The sequence below is a fragment of the Triturus cristatus genome, chromosome 4_1, assembly GCF_964204655.1.
Source record: "Triturus cristatus chromosome 4_1, aTriCri1.1, whole genome shotgun sequence".
Taxonomy (NCBI): domain Eukaryota; kingdom Metazoa; phylum Chordata; class Amphibia; order Caudata; family Salamandridae; genus Triturus; species Triturus cristatus.
In genome coordinates this window covers 318,928,445-318,945,934 of record NC_140585.1, presented here as the reverse complement: position 1 = coordinate 318,945,934, position 17,490 = coordinate 318,928,445, and the positions used below count along the sequence as shown (strand labels likewise).

At 43.9% G+C, this 17,490-nt stretch overlaps 1 protein-coding gene across 2 annotated transcripts in view; it reads left to right on the top strand.

Annotated features, from left to right (window-relative positions):
* B4GALNT3 (beta-1,4-N-acetyl-galactosaminyltransferase 3) overlaps nucleotides 1–17,490 on the top strand; it is a 549,958-nt gene that overhangs the window by 390,274 nt on the left and 142,194 nt on the right. For both annotated transcript variants that reach the window (XM_085652267.1, XM_085652268.1), the window contains exons 4-5: nucleotides 7,907–8,002; nucleotides 10,826–10,916. In XM_085652267.1, the coding sequence (XP_085508393.1) occupies nucleotides 7,907–8,002; nucleotides 10,826–10,916 (187 nt within the window). The remainder of the gene's footprint in view (nucleotides 1–7,906; nucleotides 8,003–10,825; nucleotides 10,917–17,490) is intronic.

Sequence of the window (17,490 nt, the reverse complement as noted above, 5' to 3'; positions counted from 1 at the left end):
CGTGCCAAGATACATCAAATATTGCTGCCAAATAAAAACCAACTTACTGCGGTATCTACTCGGAGTCTGGCTAAGGAAAAAAATTATAACGAGGGAATGTCTATGAGTGAGAAATTCTGTGGGAGCACAGAGAAAGGAGCACTATAACGACCAGTCAATTCAAAAAGGTATGGATCAGGAGACAGCAACTGTGCTTCCAGATATAGCAGTGACCACAAATATGATTAATTCTGCAGCAGCACAAACATCACAAACAGGCCTGCAAGAGGTGACTACTTCATCATATGCAACAGCCGATCTGGGCCTCGAAGGTGCTAATAGGGAGAGTGGTTCAGGGGAAGTCAATTTTCTTTCTCTGTCGGATCATTCATCTGATGATGAAGAGGATGAGGAATCGGGGCTGAAAAACATTTTTGGGGAAAGATCTGGGATTAGCTCTGGTAGTGAGTTTAATACTTCAAATCCAGATGAAGACAATCTCGAAACGACTATGGTACAAAAGCAAAGGGTTTGTAAGGAGGTTAAAGCTGCTGGTCAGGCTGCAATTGAACCACCTGTAGCAATGGTCAAGGGGGGTGAAGGGGATGAACAATCTCAACCATCAAATCAGCGAGGGGAGATTTCACTAGAATCAATTTACCAATGTATTACAGAACATAGGGCTGAGACTCACATGGAAAGCACTAAAACACATGTTGCTTGTTGAAAATTACAGAATGCTGTTAGTCGGATAGCGAAGTCCTGTACAGAGTTAACAAATTGGTTGAATGAGGCAGAGGCAAGAATTTCTACTCTAGAAGACGATATGGTGAGACAAAAGACAGTGGTGGATATTTCGCAGCAATATAACGAGGATGTGCAAGTCAAACTTGTAGATCTGGAAAATCGTATTCGGAGGAACAATCTGTGGATTTTAGGAATTCCTGAGGGTATCAAGGGACAAGATATTTGCAAATTTGTTGTGGTATTATTCACTGAAACCTTCCCAGAATTAAAAGACTGGAACTGCTCCAATGAAGTGCAGAGGGCGCACAGGTTCCCATTCAAACAGAGGCCTATAAAAACCGGAGATAAGGACGTCAGACCGAGAGCAATCTTGATTTGTTTGAGTAATGTTCCGACATGCCAAATAAAAAGCGGGCTTCAAAGGGAACTCAATTTTATGTGCGACTGGAGTTCGGCCACCAAACTGTGGAGAAAAGGTGGCAGTTGCATCAGTTAATAACTCCCTTTCAGGGTAAAGGAGCGCAAGTGTTTTTGCTAAATCCTGCCACCCTTAAAGTGATGGTGAAAGGTCAAACACGGTTCTTTACCACAGAATTAACAGCAAAGGAATATTTGGCCTCGTTATAAATGTTTGATTTTGTATTTTTGTCTTATACTGCCTTTATAGCTGTGTATAATGGTTTATAATTTTATAGTTGGTATTATATGGCAGTGTCAGTATTTGGCTTGGGTTATGTGCATTGTTTTTGAGCATTGTTTTTCAATTTAGAAAAGTGGTAATGTACGGGAAACCCAAGCAATGTATTCAATTTAGTCTTGTCAGCCAGACAAAGATGGGGAACACACAGGGGGGAGAACTCACTCTACATCAACAGGGCCATGGGCCTGTTTGCCTGCAAATTGGGGAGAGGGAGCGGGGAGGGGAGGGTTGAGGTCAGGGGCACTGGGGGGGGGGTCGAGGGTGTGGTGTAAGGGGATGGTGGGGGGTGTATTTTACAAAAATCAATCCATGCGCAAATATGTTTGATTTTTTAGGATGGCCAAGAAGTATCAGAATAAGATTAGGATTAAGATTTAGAATGAGTCAGTTATCATTGGTTTATTTTACGAGATATAGGAGATATGGCGACTAATGGGATTCGTATATGTTCTTTTAACGTCTGTGACTTAAATATTTGTAACAAAAGGCATAGGAGAGCTACAGAATTACTCATTATAAAACCAGACATTTTGTGTATCCAGGAAACACACATTCCATGGGTGAAACGCAAACTGTTGGAAGAATTAGGATACACACTTCTGGCAGCAACTAGTCAGACGTCCACCAATAGGGGAGTTGCTATTTTGGTATACGGTGGTATCACTGGGACAGGGAGGGTAAAGACGGATAATTATGGGAGATGGGCGATTGTTGAATGTTTAATAGGAACAACTAAGTCTACTATTTGTTTTGTTTACCGGTCAAATGTTGATGAACCTGGTATATTGGAAGATCTAAATGTTGAACTGGCATCTTGGCCCACTCCGCTAATTTTATGTGGGGACTTTAATATCCATCTAGAAGGGCAAATTTTAAGTCCCAAATATAAGTATATGGACCGTAAACATAAAGTTTTTAAGACCCTGGCTCAAGTATTGAGGGTCCACGGGCTAGTGGACACATGGAGGACATTATATCAGGCAGATCCAGGGTTTACGTTTTACTCGCATCCACATAAAAAATTGGTAAGACTAGACTATATTTTTATGTCTAGGGCACTCTTAGCTGGGGCAAAAATGCAGGTCTGGCCTCGAATCACTGCGAATCATGGTCCTCTTTTGCTGGATTTATATATGATTAGGCAGAGGAAGGGTGGAAGGACATTCTCTTTTAACAGGAAATTATTGAATGATAAGGCATTTAGAGATCATCTGATTAGTTGGACAAGGGATTTTCTTGATGTAAATAGGGGATCTGCCTCGGCTCCCATTGTATGGGACACTCTTAAAGCTGGAATACGGGGCAAGGCACTTAGCTTTGGGCTAGCTAAACTTAAACAAGTGCAAACAATAACTCATCAGCTGTTGGATGAGCTTCGGGAAGCGGAACGGGAACTGATAAAGATCCTTAGACAGGTGTTAGATGTTAAAGCCATAAATAGTAAGCTAGCGTCTGTCAAAGCAAAAATTAACACGACTTGGTGCAAGGAAATTGCCATTCAATATAATACCTATAAACAAAGTAGACATGAATATGGAGAGTCGACTGGGCGGCATCTTGCACAAAGACTCAGAGCTAGACAATCTTCTCAAAGAATTTTGGCCACGATTGATGCGGTAGGCAACACGGTTGAAACAGAGGAGGGTATTATGGGGGGTTTTCAGGAGTGTTATCAGTAGTTATATAAACAACATGATCTTGAGGAATTAGATATGGAACACTTTTGTCAAAAATTAGTATTAAATCGGATAAGTGTTGAGGAGCAAGCAATATTGGAAGAATCAATAACAATTGAGGAAATGGAGGCAGCGGTAGGACAACTATCACAGGGTAAAGCTGCTGGTCCGGATAAACTGCCATTGGAAATCTATCAGCTGCTTTTTCCTGTCGTGAAAATTGACATGTTGGGCGTTTTTCAGGAAGCACAGCTGGGGAATGCACCTCCGTCCTGGGATGAGGCCAATATTGTTGTGTTTAAAAAAAAGGATAAACCCCCTAATACACCAGGGTCATGCAGACCGATATCGTTGCTAAACGCGGATGGGAACATTTATGTCAAGATTTTAGCTAATAGGTTAATACGGGTTATTACGCCCTTGGGTTTCAATGTCCCAACATGGATTTATTCCTAGTAGAAGCACCATTAATCATATCCATAGAGTTACTACTCATCGATTTTGCTAACGTGTATCATAAAAAGCTGGGCTTAATATTCCTCGACGCTGAGAGGGCGTTCAACCGTGTTTCTTGGGCTTTCCTGTGGGGTATTATGCGTGGGATGGGGTTTGGGCCAGATTTTATTAAGTCGATTAAAAGTATGTACAAATCTCCGAGAGCTAGAATTTGTGTCATAGGGAGGGAATCCCAGCAAGTTTGTAATAACAGGGGAACAAGGCAGGGATATCCCTGTTCCCCATTACTCTTTGCGTTGTACATTACTCCATTCGTGCAGATGCTAGAACAAAGCAGCAGGATAAAGTCAATGGAAAGCGGGCTTTGCCAAATACGAGTTCTAGCATATGCGGACAATATCGTTGTTGCCTCTGCTGATCCAACACAGGCCATAAGGGAAATTGAAAAGTTGGCTAAAGAATTTGGGGCGGTGTCGGTATACAATCTCATTGCGGCCAAAACTCAGATGGTATGCACACATCAGGCCTGTCCAGGGGAGAGTCGGGTAACTAATGAAGCTCGATACCTTGGTATAAAAATCAGAATGTCCATACAAGAACTTATTAAGGTTAATTGGTGTGCTATTACTTTAGCGGTTAAGCAGCAGCTAGATCGTCTGGAGTGTCTGCATCTGACGTTAGTTGGGAGACGGAAAGTTTTAAAAATGACCGTTCTTCTTAAAGTACTCTATTACTTTAGGACAGTGCCATTAGAGTGAACATATAAACAGTTGTAAGGGCTCCAAGCTATATGTGATAGATTCATTTGGGGCCAACGTAAAGCTAGGAGAGCTTTTAAATACATGATGCTACCTCTAGACAGGGAAGGGTGGTCTGTTGCGAATTTTTGCTTCTATTATTATGTCTGTATATTGCAAAATATACGTATTTTATTGACAGGGGAAGACGCCATAGAGGCATAAGCTCCTTCAATATATCAATTAATGTTGGGGGAAGAAGCTAGAAACGTGCTATTAAAATTTTCCGAGCCAAGTTACTATAAAAAAACTAGGTTTAAGATTTTGATTTCTGTTTACAAGGCTTGGAAAAGGGTATGTAAGTGTATGAATATTTCACAAATTAATTAATACACTCCACTCGACTCGGCTATCAGGTTCCCGGGAATATTCTGGGATTTTAAGATGCTGTATTGGAAGACGCAGGGGATTCGATATTTGGGTGATTTATACAATGGTGGGGTGATATGCTTATTTGCGGAATTAGTTGAAAACTATCAACTTCAACATCATGACTTTTTTAAGCACTTGCAATTGCGTGATTATCTTGTCACACTTCACCTGTGTGAGGGAATTACGATGTTACCAATGTTAGAGGCTATTAGAAGGAAGGCCAAGATAGGGGTATTATATGATATGCTAATCGAATCTCAAAAGAACGATTTAGCTGCTTATGACCTGAAGTGGTCTACACGCTTAGGGATTGAGGGAGAGGTGATGCAGACTTCCATAGATATAGCAGGAAAGATATTGTTATCATCGAATTTACAAACGCAGCATTTTAGGACCATCTTTGATTTACATCATACACCTGAACGCATGATGAAATGGGGTGGGAACAACGATGGTAAATGTTTTAGATGCCAGTGTGATTGTGCAGATAGTGTACACGTTTTTTTTTTAATGTACTGCAATTTAAGCAACAAATAGCATTATTTTTGCAAGAAGTCGCAGGTATTTCCATATCAATAACGAAGGTAATGATGTTATTAGGGACATGGGGGAACGGCTCAGATGAGCAACCAATGTACAAATTTAAATATTTATTATTTATTGCTGTTGCTCGTCTGTGTATTGCCTCATGCTGGCTGTAAAGAGAGGCTCCCACATTTGAGATGTGGCGGGCAGAGTTTTATCATGTCTTTAATATGGAATATAGTCTATATGCGGTAAAATCAGTTAAACGGCAAAAAACTTGGTATTCAGATATGGGAGTCCATGATACAGTATATGAAATAGATAATTGATTTAGGTTGCTTAATGATAATACGATTATAATTTGTTTAGTTGCTCCTACACTTTCGAACTTACTTTACAATTGTTAACTGTACGTATTGACAAGTTTGTTAGTTCTGATTATAATTGTTATGCTATGTGTTTGTGACATGGATTGAATCAATAAAAAGAAATTATTAAAAAAGAAAAGAAAAAATGCTTGGTCCAGGGGGCATTTCCCAGATGTATAAAGCCCTGGTAAATAATTCCCCTAGCAACATGGTTGCACTTAAAGAAGCGATTGGGAGGGTGGTTGGGCCAGCTGGAGGACGCAGCTCAGGTTGGAGAAAGCTTCATTGTGCATGACGGTTTGGCCGGCCTGAGACGGGTAGCCAGACAGTCATGCGCACTGAATAGCCAGGAAAAACACTCTTCCACCAGCCTGCCATCACTCTGGCCCAGCCCCCAAGCCTCGGCTCCGAGAGAAAAAAATAAAACCAAAATAAACTAGGGTTTATTATCGTTTTATTTTTAAAATTTTGGGCTGCTGGAATGTGGGGTGATGCTCCTCCACCATAGCGGCCATTGCTAGAGCCAGGCTGCACTGTCAGCCTCTCTGCGCATTAGTAATCAATGAGAACTAGCTCTGGTTTAAATTGTTTGTATGTCTGCGGGTGGAAAAAGAAAAGAAAACATTAGGTTTTTTATGAAGGCCCTCGCCCACCAACCTAGTTGGTGGCATGCTTCATCATTGGGCCCCACCCGAGGTACCGAGTGTACCTCAGGTGTGCTTCGACGCCAGATTACTGCAGAGCAGGGTTTTTTGGTTCGTGAGTGTGCTCTGAGTGAGGTTTAAAATACTGTCCTGGGTGTCACAAAGACTGTTTTAATGGTGGGCCCCAGGCAGTCGATAAAAACAAAGGCTGTGGGACGTGCACGGTAGGCTTATGGCCTCCGACGTCCTGTGCGGTCAACTAGTTCCAGCCAGGCCTTTTCTTCTACTGGCTTTCGTCAGGACCTTATATGTGTGGGGTGTTGCAGGGGTAGTTATGAGTTTCAGTGCCTTGTGTGTAAAGCACACGCTACGGTGCTTATATGTGCAAGAGGTGTTTCCTCTCGGGTTGTACACCTGATTGTAGCGAACAACTCAGCATGGAGCTCAGCCGGGGGCCAGGACCATGTGCACTTGCGTGATGTTGCTGGACCCTCAATGAACCTGTTGTCCGGGTCTTTCTGCGCAGCCAGGGTGTCTAGTGATGACGTGGCAACAGTGGAAAGCAAGTTTAGTTTCTCACTGTTGGTATGTCATAGCAGTGAACAACCAGATTTAGAATCTGGTATTCCCGACAGAGGCTTCCAATTGAAGAGACACAACAAAATGAATTCAAGGTGTTCTGTAGTTCTCTTTAATTCTCTTACTACACCCATACCAAATTTCTATCTGAAATACTGGTTACGTACACCCGCAGCTCCTGTATGTGTTTTAGTAATAACTTCCTCCTTGAGCCTGCTAACTTCTAAAAAGTTTTAACTGGGGACAGGGTTAACTCCGCTGCCATGCAATGCTGCCCTAAAAACATTAGAATTATCTGTGACCATCAGAAAGAGACAGAGGCCATAGCTCGTAAACTGGCAGTGGCCATCTAGCTGGACAGGGCAATGGTTTGTGTATTCTCACAGTACCAGGAGTCCTCTTGAGGTATCCGTAGCCTAACTCAATACTCGCGTGGCCTCTCGATCACAGTGAATAAAGTCCCATATTATTATCTTTGGACCGGTAATGTATCAGCTTTTGCACTATTTAAACCTTAATTAGTGAAAATGAGGGTTGCTCATATTAATCGTGGTACATAATAAAATAATTAATACTCCGCCCACAGAATAAAAAATAATAAGAGGTTTCTAAAGTTTGTTAACGTCCTTAAGAGCAATCGTTCTGGAGGTGTCGGGCCTAGAGGTTCCCATCTGTGGCCCAGCCGGCCCAGTGTGTGGACCCTGACAAGCGTGGGGGGAGGGTAGGAGTTGAAGCCCCTTCAGCCCAATGGGTATTGTGCGCCTTGTTACATTGAATTGTTGACTGATTACAATATGGCGCTAACCTTCTTGACTGCTGCCGCCCCTCTTATATCTAAAATAGAACTGTGATATCTCTTCATACTAGGCAAAGCTGCGACCCTGAACAACAGAGGAGTACTTTACTATTCAGGTTTCGGTAACCTTGTGAGATACTCAGCACTTAACAATTGTATCGTGTAAGCCTGTGTGTATATCGGGCCTGGGGACAGGGGAAATATATTTCATAATATTTTACTGGAGCATTCAGTTCAACTGCCCTTTGTCGTCTTATTTTTAAACAGTTCAAAGGTCAAGTAAACCTCCACGTATTCGAAGACTGGTGCGGGAGCTCCATCAAGCAACTCCGCAGAAACCTGCATTTCCCACTGTATCCTCACGTGAGTACAACCCGGAAGTGTTTCACCCGTCGCCATCTTCAGTGGACTATTATCTTTCACCAGACTTGTCCGCCAACTCCTCATTCATAAATCGTTGTACCCATTGCCTTCCGGCCTATTTTTCTCACCACCCCTAACTGAGCATGTTACTATGTTGTTTTCCTTTTTCCAGCCTTTTCGATAAATCGTTTCTTTGCTCTGTGCGATTATGAAGGGTACTTGGACCATGTGAATTTGGCTACATTTAAAAGAGGAGTGTAGTCATAATAATGTACAACGCCTAATTTATTTAGTCACACCTGAATGTTTGTATTCTTAGTTTACATGTGATAGAGAACATGGTGACCCATTGATTTATCTCATACAGAATTTAACAAACTTTAAATCCCGTTAAGTTATTTGGCATTAGAATGATAGTCGACAGGACGTTCACTCGTGCACAAGAAAGTAAATAGTTCAGATCCCAGCACCTGTAGGGTTTTCATGTGATAGGTGACTTATATCCTGTAACTCCCTGCCCAGCTCTAGTAAATAATTAACCCAGGCAGATAATACTCTAAGTTCCTGTGTTTGCCTTCTTTCCCGATTATGTAAAGTTGGTGCCAACATGTGGCTGAAGCAGGTCTTTTTCTTATCATGGTAAACTAATAAAAGCAATGCAGCCAGTTCCACACACGTCAGACCTCCCACTCCCTTCGGCGTGCAAGCTGCCCGTCTCAGTGACTCCTATTCAGCCAACTGGTGAATACGTTTGTGAGCCCCATCCATCCTTCTGGAGTTACATGGATGGGATCGTCACCCAGGCACTGAATGTCTTGGTTGCAGACTTTAAATCATCTAGATCTGATGGCCTCCTGATCCAGGGCCACCAATGCCTGGCATCCAAAGTAGTGCCAGTGCTTGATAGCCTTGGGGATTGACAAAGAGTCCACAATACCCTTCACCATAAACCCAGCGTGGTAGTAACTGAAGGGAGATTGAGCTTCCACCATCTATTGAGGTCGCACCAGATTGCACCACTGGCCCCCTTCCTCTTGGAGACCATTGTCTTCCAGAGTGGATTCCTCCCATGACCACTAGAGAATGCAAGCTGAGTCTATGGATTGGAAACAATGGATGGTTTCTGCTCGACTGAATCACTGCTAGGTAGATCAACTTTTGGATATTTCTCCCCTTAGGTTGTATCCCTACTGTGCAATATGTTTCACCCATATAAAAGAGGCTTTATCAGCAAGAGTTGAGTCTAAAAAGCCCCTAGGCTTACACTGCGGGTCTCTTTCACCCTGTCCAACGTCTTGCACACGCTACCAGCAGGCTGAGGGTTGAGTACTCACCTCACTTCTGTTCAGAGAAGGAACCATGCTTACCTTTGAACAGGGCTTTTATGTCTTGATGATAGTCACAAGGTTATCATTTTTGTGCTCTTCTCCCTTGCACTAAGGAATGCCTTTATACGATTTCCATTAGTAGAGTGTCCTTATTCTTCCAGAAAAATAAACTATCGTCCATGAATGGATCCTGTTTAAATTAGGGGTGTAGTGTCTGAAAGACCAGTTGCTTAGCACTATAAACTGGAGGAAAGTATGCTATTAGTCTTACTTCAAGTGGTAAAGGTGGAGAATAAAACAAGTACAAATTTAGTGAAGGTTATGCTGTTAGTTCTTTTAAGGTTTCTCATTTGGGAAATATCTCAAACTTTAACCCAACTACTTAGTGTCAATTTTATACAAACTTACTGAACATGCAGACAAAAAGTCAGTTACAAACACGGAAACCTTGTGCCTATAAAAATACATCTTATTAAAAAAAATATAGCACAATCGGCAATAAAAAAAACAGGGATATAATCTAGGTAATATTTGAGAGTGATGTAAGGAGTAAAATGTCTAAACCAAAAATAGCTTAGATCACACGTTCCATCATAGACCATAGTATAAAGATAATCTAATGGACTTTAGGTGTTTCGAGGTCGGAAAAGTTCTCATGGTGAAGACCACTTCTGTCATTTAGACTTCATTTTAAGTAATCAATGTGCAATGCATAATTTCAGACGTATGTCACCTTTCTGTCAGGAACTTCGACACGGAGTGCATTTCTTGTGGTCAGACTAGGAGAGGATTCCTATGTCCATCTACCTTGATTGGCCCCCATGACCAATCTTCTCCTTGTAACAAAGCAGGGCGATACATTTTTGGCCTGATAACCTACAATTTACTGCAGAAATGCCAGGTGTTATGGAGCAAAGTTCCCGTCTCCTCAGGTTGGTCAGACAAAGGGCACTGCTGCCTGGATGTACCCTAGAGTGATGGGAGACATTTTTCTACCCATGGAGCAGGCTTGTCTGGCGCCCGAGTGCCGTCGAGGCTCATTTCCTGAGGTTGGGTAGCGACTAATAAGAGGTCCCCAATGAACCTAATGGTGACTCCGGCAACTCTCTTCATGATAAGGCCTCTAAAAGTCTGGACTTAATTTGAGCAGTTTTTGACCTGCATTTGAGCACTTTGTTAGTCTAAATCACAATTTGAAGCCAGTTGAAATCGTGATTACAACAAACATTTTCACGTGGAATGCCTAGATGTGATTCCATGTGTCATAGGCCACTCTCGACTGGTGGAGTACAGGCAAGGGGTGGTACCTTCCACCCTGTGGAAGCCACCACAGCGTTATGTGACATAGCACATAGTGTTGCAAAATGTTTACTCTGTGGTAGTTTTACTGCCGTATCTGCAGAATGTGTCAGGCTGTTGACAAGTGGTAGCTAATGTATGGTGTGTAGCTCATGAATTGCATTGAGTATACGTACATGTTCTTCTTTTGTTTCAGACACGAACAACACTCAAAAAACTGGCAGTGTCCCCAAAATGGACAAACTATGGTCTACGAATTTTCGGCTACCTGCACCCCTTCATGGATGGTGAGCCAAGCTGTTTGATGATTAACCCTTTTCCCAGGCCATGCCCTCCCATCTCACTCTTCTCCATGGACGTCCTCCTGCATTACACGGTTCATTTTTGTCACAATGATTCTTCTTGAGTGTTTTTCCCTTTTTGTGCCCACATAAAGCACTCTTCCCTTTCAGCAGCATCGCTGCTTGCACATATGTACTGGGACCTAGTGCCAATCTGGCTGACAAGCAGTGTATCTTGGCACCTGGCAGAAGCAGGGGGATGATTTGGGGTTGGGTACAGCGAGCAGGACTTCTCTTCTAGTTGTCCCCAGGGCTAGAGGAGTTTGAGATTTGTCGATTTGAGTGTTGCTGCTCATTTCGGCGATGAGAGGAGAGGGTGTGGCTTAACAGCTAGGGCGGCCGACCTTGAAGCTATGGAACCAGGTTCGAGTGTGGCCGGAGGCTCAAACATCCTATGATTCTGGGCAAATCGCTTAATCTCTGCGTTGTTGTGTGGATTAAGAAAATGTATCTCCTGGCCTTCTCTTATTGTACTTCTTGATTTCCACCTGGCATTATCATGGCTCTGTGTGTTGCTTTGGCCTTCTGTGTTGTTGAATGTGTCAGCCAGGTTGAGCAGTGTCTGCTGTTGCTGCCTTGCAGTCGATGTTTATTACTTTGAACAAGTGGAAATTTCGACCATGATGGGGAAATCTACACATCATCCCTAAATTCATTGCTATCCTTTTTACCACAGTACCCGATAAAGAGACACGTTTATAAAAATGAAATACCTTTTGCATGTACAAGCCTGCTTAACAAAACACGACAGTCTCCAAAGCGCCTTGAAGAGGAAGCAAAGAGATAAAGTCACAAGAAAAGGCATCAAACCACAATTATCAGACTAACCGCCTCACCCCACCCATCTCTCGCTTCCTGGCCACTCTCCCAGAGGGAAAAAAAAACACTATCTATATCTGGATTCTGATCCATTTACAGTTTAAATTTCTTCTTATTTTGGAGGAAATGCGTACAGTCATTACTACCATAGGCAGGTAAAGAGAGCATTACACAACCAATCAGATTTCAGGAGAAAGCGACAAAAACTCCCCTCCACCAAGGGATGCTGCCTAGTCTCCCAAGCTCCATTCAAAGTATGTTCAATGACTTATGGGCATTGGCTACATGACTCATGATGCTTCACCTCAGGAATCAATCTTGCGCTCCCCACTCCTGCCAGTAACTCCTGATACCCCAAGGTTACAAGGACATGAGAGTGGAATGAATTCTGATGAAAGGGATGTCAAGCAAGGGCCCCAGTATGAGTCTTGGTCTTTCATTCTCGTACAATGGTATGTAATATGTTCTCAATGCCCAGGAGATCTCAGATTCTATATAGTTATTCCTCAAGCTCTGGAGCGCTCCATTTTCCTCAAGCAGATGTAATTGCTTGTACACAACACCAGTGACATCTATCTGCCGCAGCAGAAATGCAAAAAGTAATTTAGTTTATTAGATATACCCAATGGGTTATATGTTGGGAATGTTGGTATAGTGGTCTGGAACATTACATGTCGGTGCCTTCACATGCAGAGGTAGCCTTGGGCAATACCATTACCGGTGTAAAAGGTATCCCGAGCTCTGCTACTGCTTCAACACTTGTCAGGTGTGGGTTTCTCTCATTCTTCAAGCTTTGGAGTAGTGTGATACTAATATATGGACACTTGAGCTTCCTTCTCAGTGGGTTACTGTGCCATGTTTGGGGTCTTCACAAATACTTTTCTCCAATCTGCACTAGAGGGCTTACTAACAAGTTCAGCCTTTGCTCGTTTGTGCCCTGAGGTCTTCTGAAGGAATGTATAGATTTCCAAAAATGATTCTTTTATCACTTCCCTTCGTATGTAGCCAATGTTCACATTTCCTCAAAGGACAACGGGCTAGTGATCTAACTGTGGGATCTCGCACTCCTGGACAGACCTGAACATAATGATATCTCTCGGATCTGGGGAAATAAAAATTTTGCTTTCAACTATCAAATGATTTGGTGCCCTCTGCATCGAACATCTCCCCTGTCCTTCTTCATCTCTTTTCCTGCCACATTGCAAATGATCCACCATTCTCGGCTGGGGTAAACTTTGGGTTCCCCATTATATGATTACGTGGAAATGGGAATGAAGTGAACTCCGATTTCTCTGTACCCAAGTCGCAAAAGTAGATCTGAACATCAGAGAGAAGTAAAAGCCCTATGATCCATTCTTCTTTGGTAACCAGGCTAGTTCCAAAACCTGCATTCCTGCTATGAATTCATCCAGGCACACCACTGATTCTCGGATTCAGTCCTTTGTCATCGAACCAACTTTTGAAGTTGCATTGCCCGGCAGTATTTTAGAGCAGTGCATAGTTCAAAGCCTCCATCAGTGGGTGTCTTATGCATCAGATGTCTAGCTAGTCATTGTTTCCCCCAGCCCAGACAACGTTATCTTTCATAAGCTGGAGTTTATGATGAGTTGAAGTAAGAACCAGCAGAGGTGGAAAGAGAATTTTGAGAAGTTTAGCTATTTTGACAGCGGCTATCCATCCACACCAGGAGAGGGCTCCGTGTGCCAAGATTGTAGTTCTCGGTGCCTGTTGTAGTAACGAGGTAGTCTGGATTGGTCTGGTTCCACCAGCCTAGGGGGTGGGATGGAAACTCCTTAGACTGCTCGATAGTATACTGTCAAAGAGCTTTGAGTTAACATTAAGATTTTGGTCGGTAGAAGCTACACAAGCTTTGATCCTTTCCAGACTTGGGGCTGAGAGATATCACAGCGTGCAACGCCCTAGCAGAACTGCCTACTGAGTCCGGAAAAGAGTTGAAGAGGCTGGCAAGCAAGGGAGCCATGGATGGCAGAATATTTTTAAAAAAGAGTGAGGTGAAGGTGTCCAGCTCTTGGGATTTGTATCTTTTAAGCCTGTAGATACTAGTGATATTGTATGGGTTTTTATAACTCTTGCATCTGTGTATCCATGAGTTTCTGCATCTGGGCTCCCACAAGATAATTCTTCAATTCTGAGGTTAGAATGTTCTTGGCGGTGTACAGGGCACAATGGTTTTCCCGAAAGGCATTGGTTAGGCGTAAATCATACCGACAAAGCGTTCCATACATAGTTAGGATTGCTGACACCCTTTCTGAGGTAATCGTAGTCCTCAGCTTGCAAGCCAGTAGCTTGCCTGCATTCTTCCCCCTTGTGTACACTGCTGTGTGACGTACAGTAACACATTCTGCATTGCATCCGAACCGTTGTAATGAACTGTGGTCGACCCTTACTGCTTCACACTGGTCTTGTGTGGAGGCATGGTACTCGGAACTTCTGAATTTACGTTACTTCGGAAGCAGAAGACGCTGCAAACTGCACAGAGCTGGAAAGAACCTTTGTGTGTTCGATGGACACGCTGTGCGGTGCACAAGAATAAAGCCAAAGAGGACAAGTGTCACGAGCCACAGGCTGCAGCCGCGGTCCGTGCAGGTAACAACGGTGGGCCGGATTGGGGGATTTCGAGGGACGATGCCAATGGGAAAATTAAATAATTATATTTCCCTGTGCATCGTCCCTCGAAATCCCCCCCAACCCGGCCCCACCGCTGTTACCTGCACGGACCGAGGCTGCATGCAGGACGTCTTTGCTGGGCACCTGAGGAAACAGACCGAATGGCTTCGCCAGTTCTTGTTTTCTCTTGTTTCTGCTCCATGTCCTTCACTGGCAGAAAGTTCTCAGGTGTGTCTTTCACAGCTTTCACCACAAGTGCAATTTATTATTTTCAGCAAGAGGCACATGACGTGTGTTTATTGGTTGTTAGATGGCCTCCTCGCCACACTTGAAGCCAATACCGTGAGATGAGGCCTCTAACACCTGCTGCTACCTCTTTTCTGAGCCTTCCATGCGTCTGAAAGAACTCTCTGTTGATGGCCGAGATGGTAGGGCACTGTAAAAAGAGAACTAAAAAGTAAAAGCAGCGGATTTTAAAGATGATGGAGGTGAGTTGAACTAGTATTTTTTTAAAGATCTTTTTAGTGCAAGTAAGGCGAACAAGCGAGCAGTGACAGTAAACACTACTGAATTGAATTTTTGATCAGTTTCTTTTGACTAGTATGATTTTCAACCAAAACAGCTTTGAAAATGTTGCGCAACATGGAACTGCCACTTCATAAGTGATTGCATTGTTGATTTAGTGCACATCCCTGCCTCGAAACAGCTGACGCACACTCCATTATATATAGATATAAATGGCCATCTAACTGTACATTTATTTTTTATAGAATATCTCACTTTCCATTGATTTCAAATGTTTGCCAGCTGTACTGACCCTGCCCTGACTGGGGTATTCTTCTGTGCCATTGTCAGAGGCAATTGTGAGAAAAGATACTTCTCTGGGCGCCTCATGCATACTAATCGTTGACAACCCCAGAGGGAACGCACCCTGGCTCAATATTAAATGGCTTCGTGAAGGCACTACGCAAACTCTGGACGCTTTGCTGGTGGCATTGCCCTTCTGAGCCACCTCTTACTCTGACTCTCGGTATCTGCAGCCACTGCCTTAGCCAGCTGCCACATAGCACCCATTACCTCGCATAAAAACAAAAACAGACAGGGTGCTCTGCATCAGTCTATACCCTCCTCTGACCTTTCCCTGCAAATTGTATTTCTATACATTGGAAGCCTATCTCCACTTGCTCTCGATTTACAGATATGTTCATTTCCAAATCCTCCCGCACAGATTCAAGACACTACACAACTTAGGCCCCACATATCTGAGCAGTCACGTCTCCTTCCATGAGCCATCCAGACACCTACGCTCCACAGGACTCCTACTCGTACACAAGCATACGCAGAACAGATCCGACATCGCTCCTGAAGCGCGGAACGGCCTCCACTCCACGGCAGAGCCTCCTCCTCTCTTCTTGAATTCCGCTACAAGCTGAACACCCGGCTTTTCAACTAGCCTACCTTTTCTAGGAGGGGCTGGGCGCACACACCTGCTCAGCGCCAGGGTACTCCTGCGGGTGATAGGGCGGCTTACAAATGCACATAACACGAAATGACATCTCTGCACAACAGTAACTTTATTTGAGACTTCTATTAATGGCCCGGCTGCGCTATTTATACTTCGATTCCTCTTTGCTCCACTTGATCTCCTTTACTATTTCACCATGCTTTTTAAAGTGTTGCACCATAAGTGATTTCTAAGCTCGATTACCCTATGTCTGTAATTTGTAGTAGGTGAAATTCACTCCAAAATGATATTTTCATATGTGTGAATGGGTGGTTTCCATGTCTTGTTTTTGGATGTCTGCAAGTGCTTAGACGCCTATGGGTTGTGCCTGCTCTCTAAGGGCCTGATTACACCTTTGATGGTGTGGCGCCGGGTCTGCCCCGCCACCACACCGCCAAAGCCGTGGTGTGGTGATGTGTTTAAGTTTGTAGAATGTCTGTATATTATGATGTCACCAAGAATGTTATCTCGAGCTGTCTTTGAATTGGAAAGCGTCAGTTGCCTCCTCTGCCTTTGCGGTGTTTGGGGCGGCTCTCTGTATCTCACATTAAACTTCTTCTTTGAACTGCAACCAGTGTTCCCTACTTCACGTGGTCAGACCCACCACCAGATTAGGAGTCTCCTTCTGTCTGGGGGGGCTTCGTTTTTTAAGTTACAATGGTGGTGCCCTGAAAATGGGCACTTTAATGGCAACACCCAAAATAGTTACTGTATGGCATTGATTGAAAAGTCCATGCTGGGCAGGAACTTGTGTGCATGCACACAGGGGGTGCATGTTGTGTTACTAAAGTCGCCTAATGACACTGGTTTAAGTACACTGTACGAACAGGATGACTTGCCCACGACCAGAAAGTCAGGCAGCAGTGTGCAACAGGCTGAGAGCACACACTTTCCTGACAACACTGTCATGTGATTTTTATTTGCACTGCCAAACAGGCCTGCTGGCAGTCTGGCATTCATTCCCCAGGGAGCTGCATGATAGGGGCATGATTCCACTGCTGCATGAGCAGCCCACCCATCCCTAAGAGCAGCCAAGGTCAGCTGAAGAAGCAAGTACAAGGATGCACGTTCATACCCGGCTAGGTGAACTTTTGAGAGTTTGCCAGTTTTATGAAAGAGCTTAGTAAGTTGGGCAGTGGGGCCGATTGGATTGTACCTGCTCTCTAAGGGCCCGATTACAATTTTGGTGGTGTGACGCCGGGTCCGCCCTGCCACCACACCGCCAAAGCCACGGTCTGACCCGCCACCAGATTAGGAGTTTCTTACTGTCTGGCGGGCTTTGTTAGGTCGAGCCTATAGCAGCGCGTATGCGCTGCGATAGGAAAACAACAGCTGACCAGCACTTTTCTCAAGCTCGTGCTTGTGGCTGTTTTTCCTGCAATATTTCGATTGGCGTTTGCGTGCGTCTTCCTTAAAAGACAGCACGCAATTGGGTAAAGGCGGGCGCATGTCCCGCCTTTCCCAGCCAATGTATCTGCCCACGGCCTAAGGCTTGTGGTTACGCGCACGGGCACCATCTGTTTTAAATTATCATGCCCAGACGCGGGTGCAATAATTGAAAACAGATTG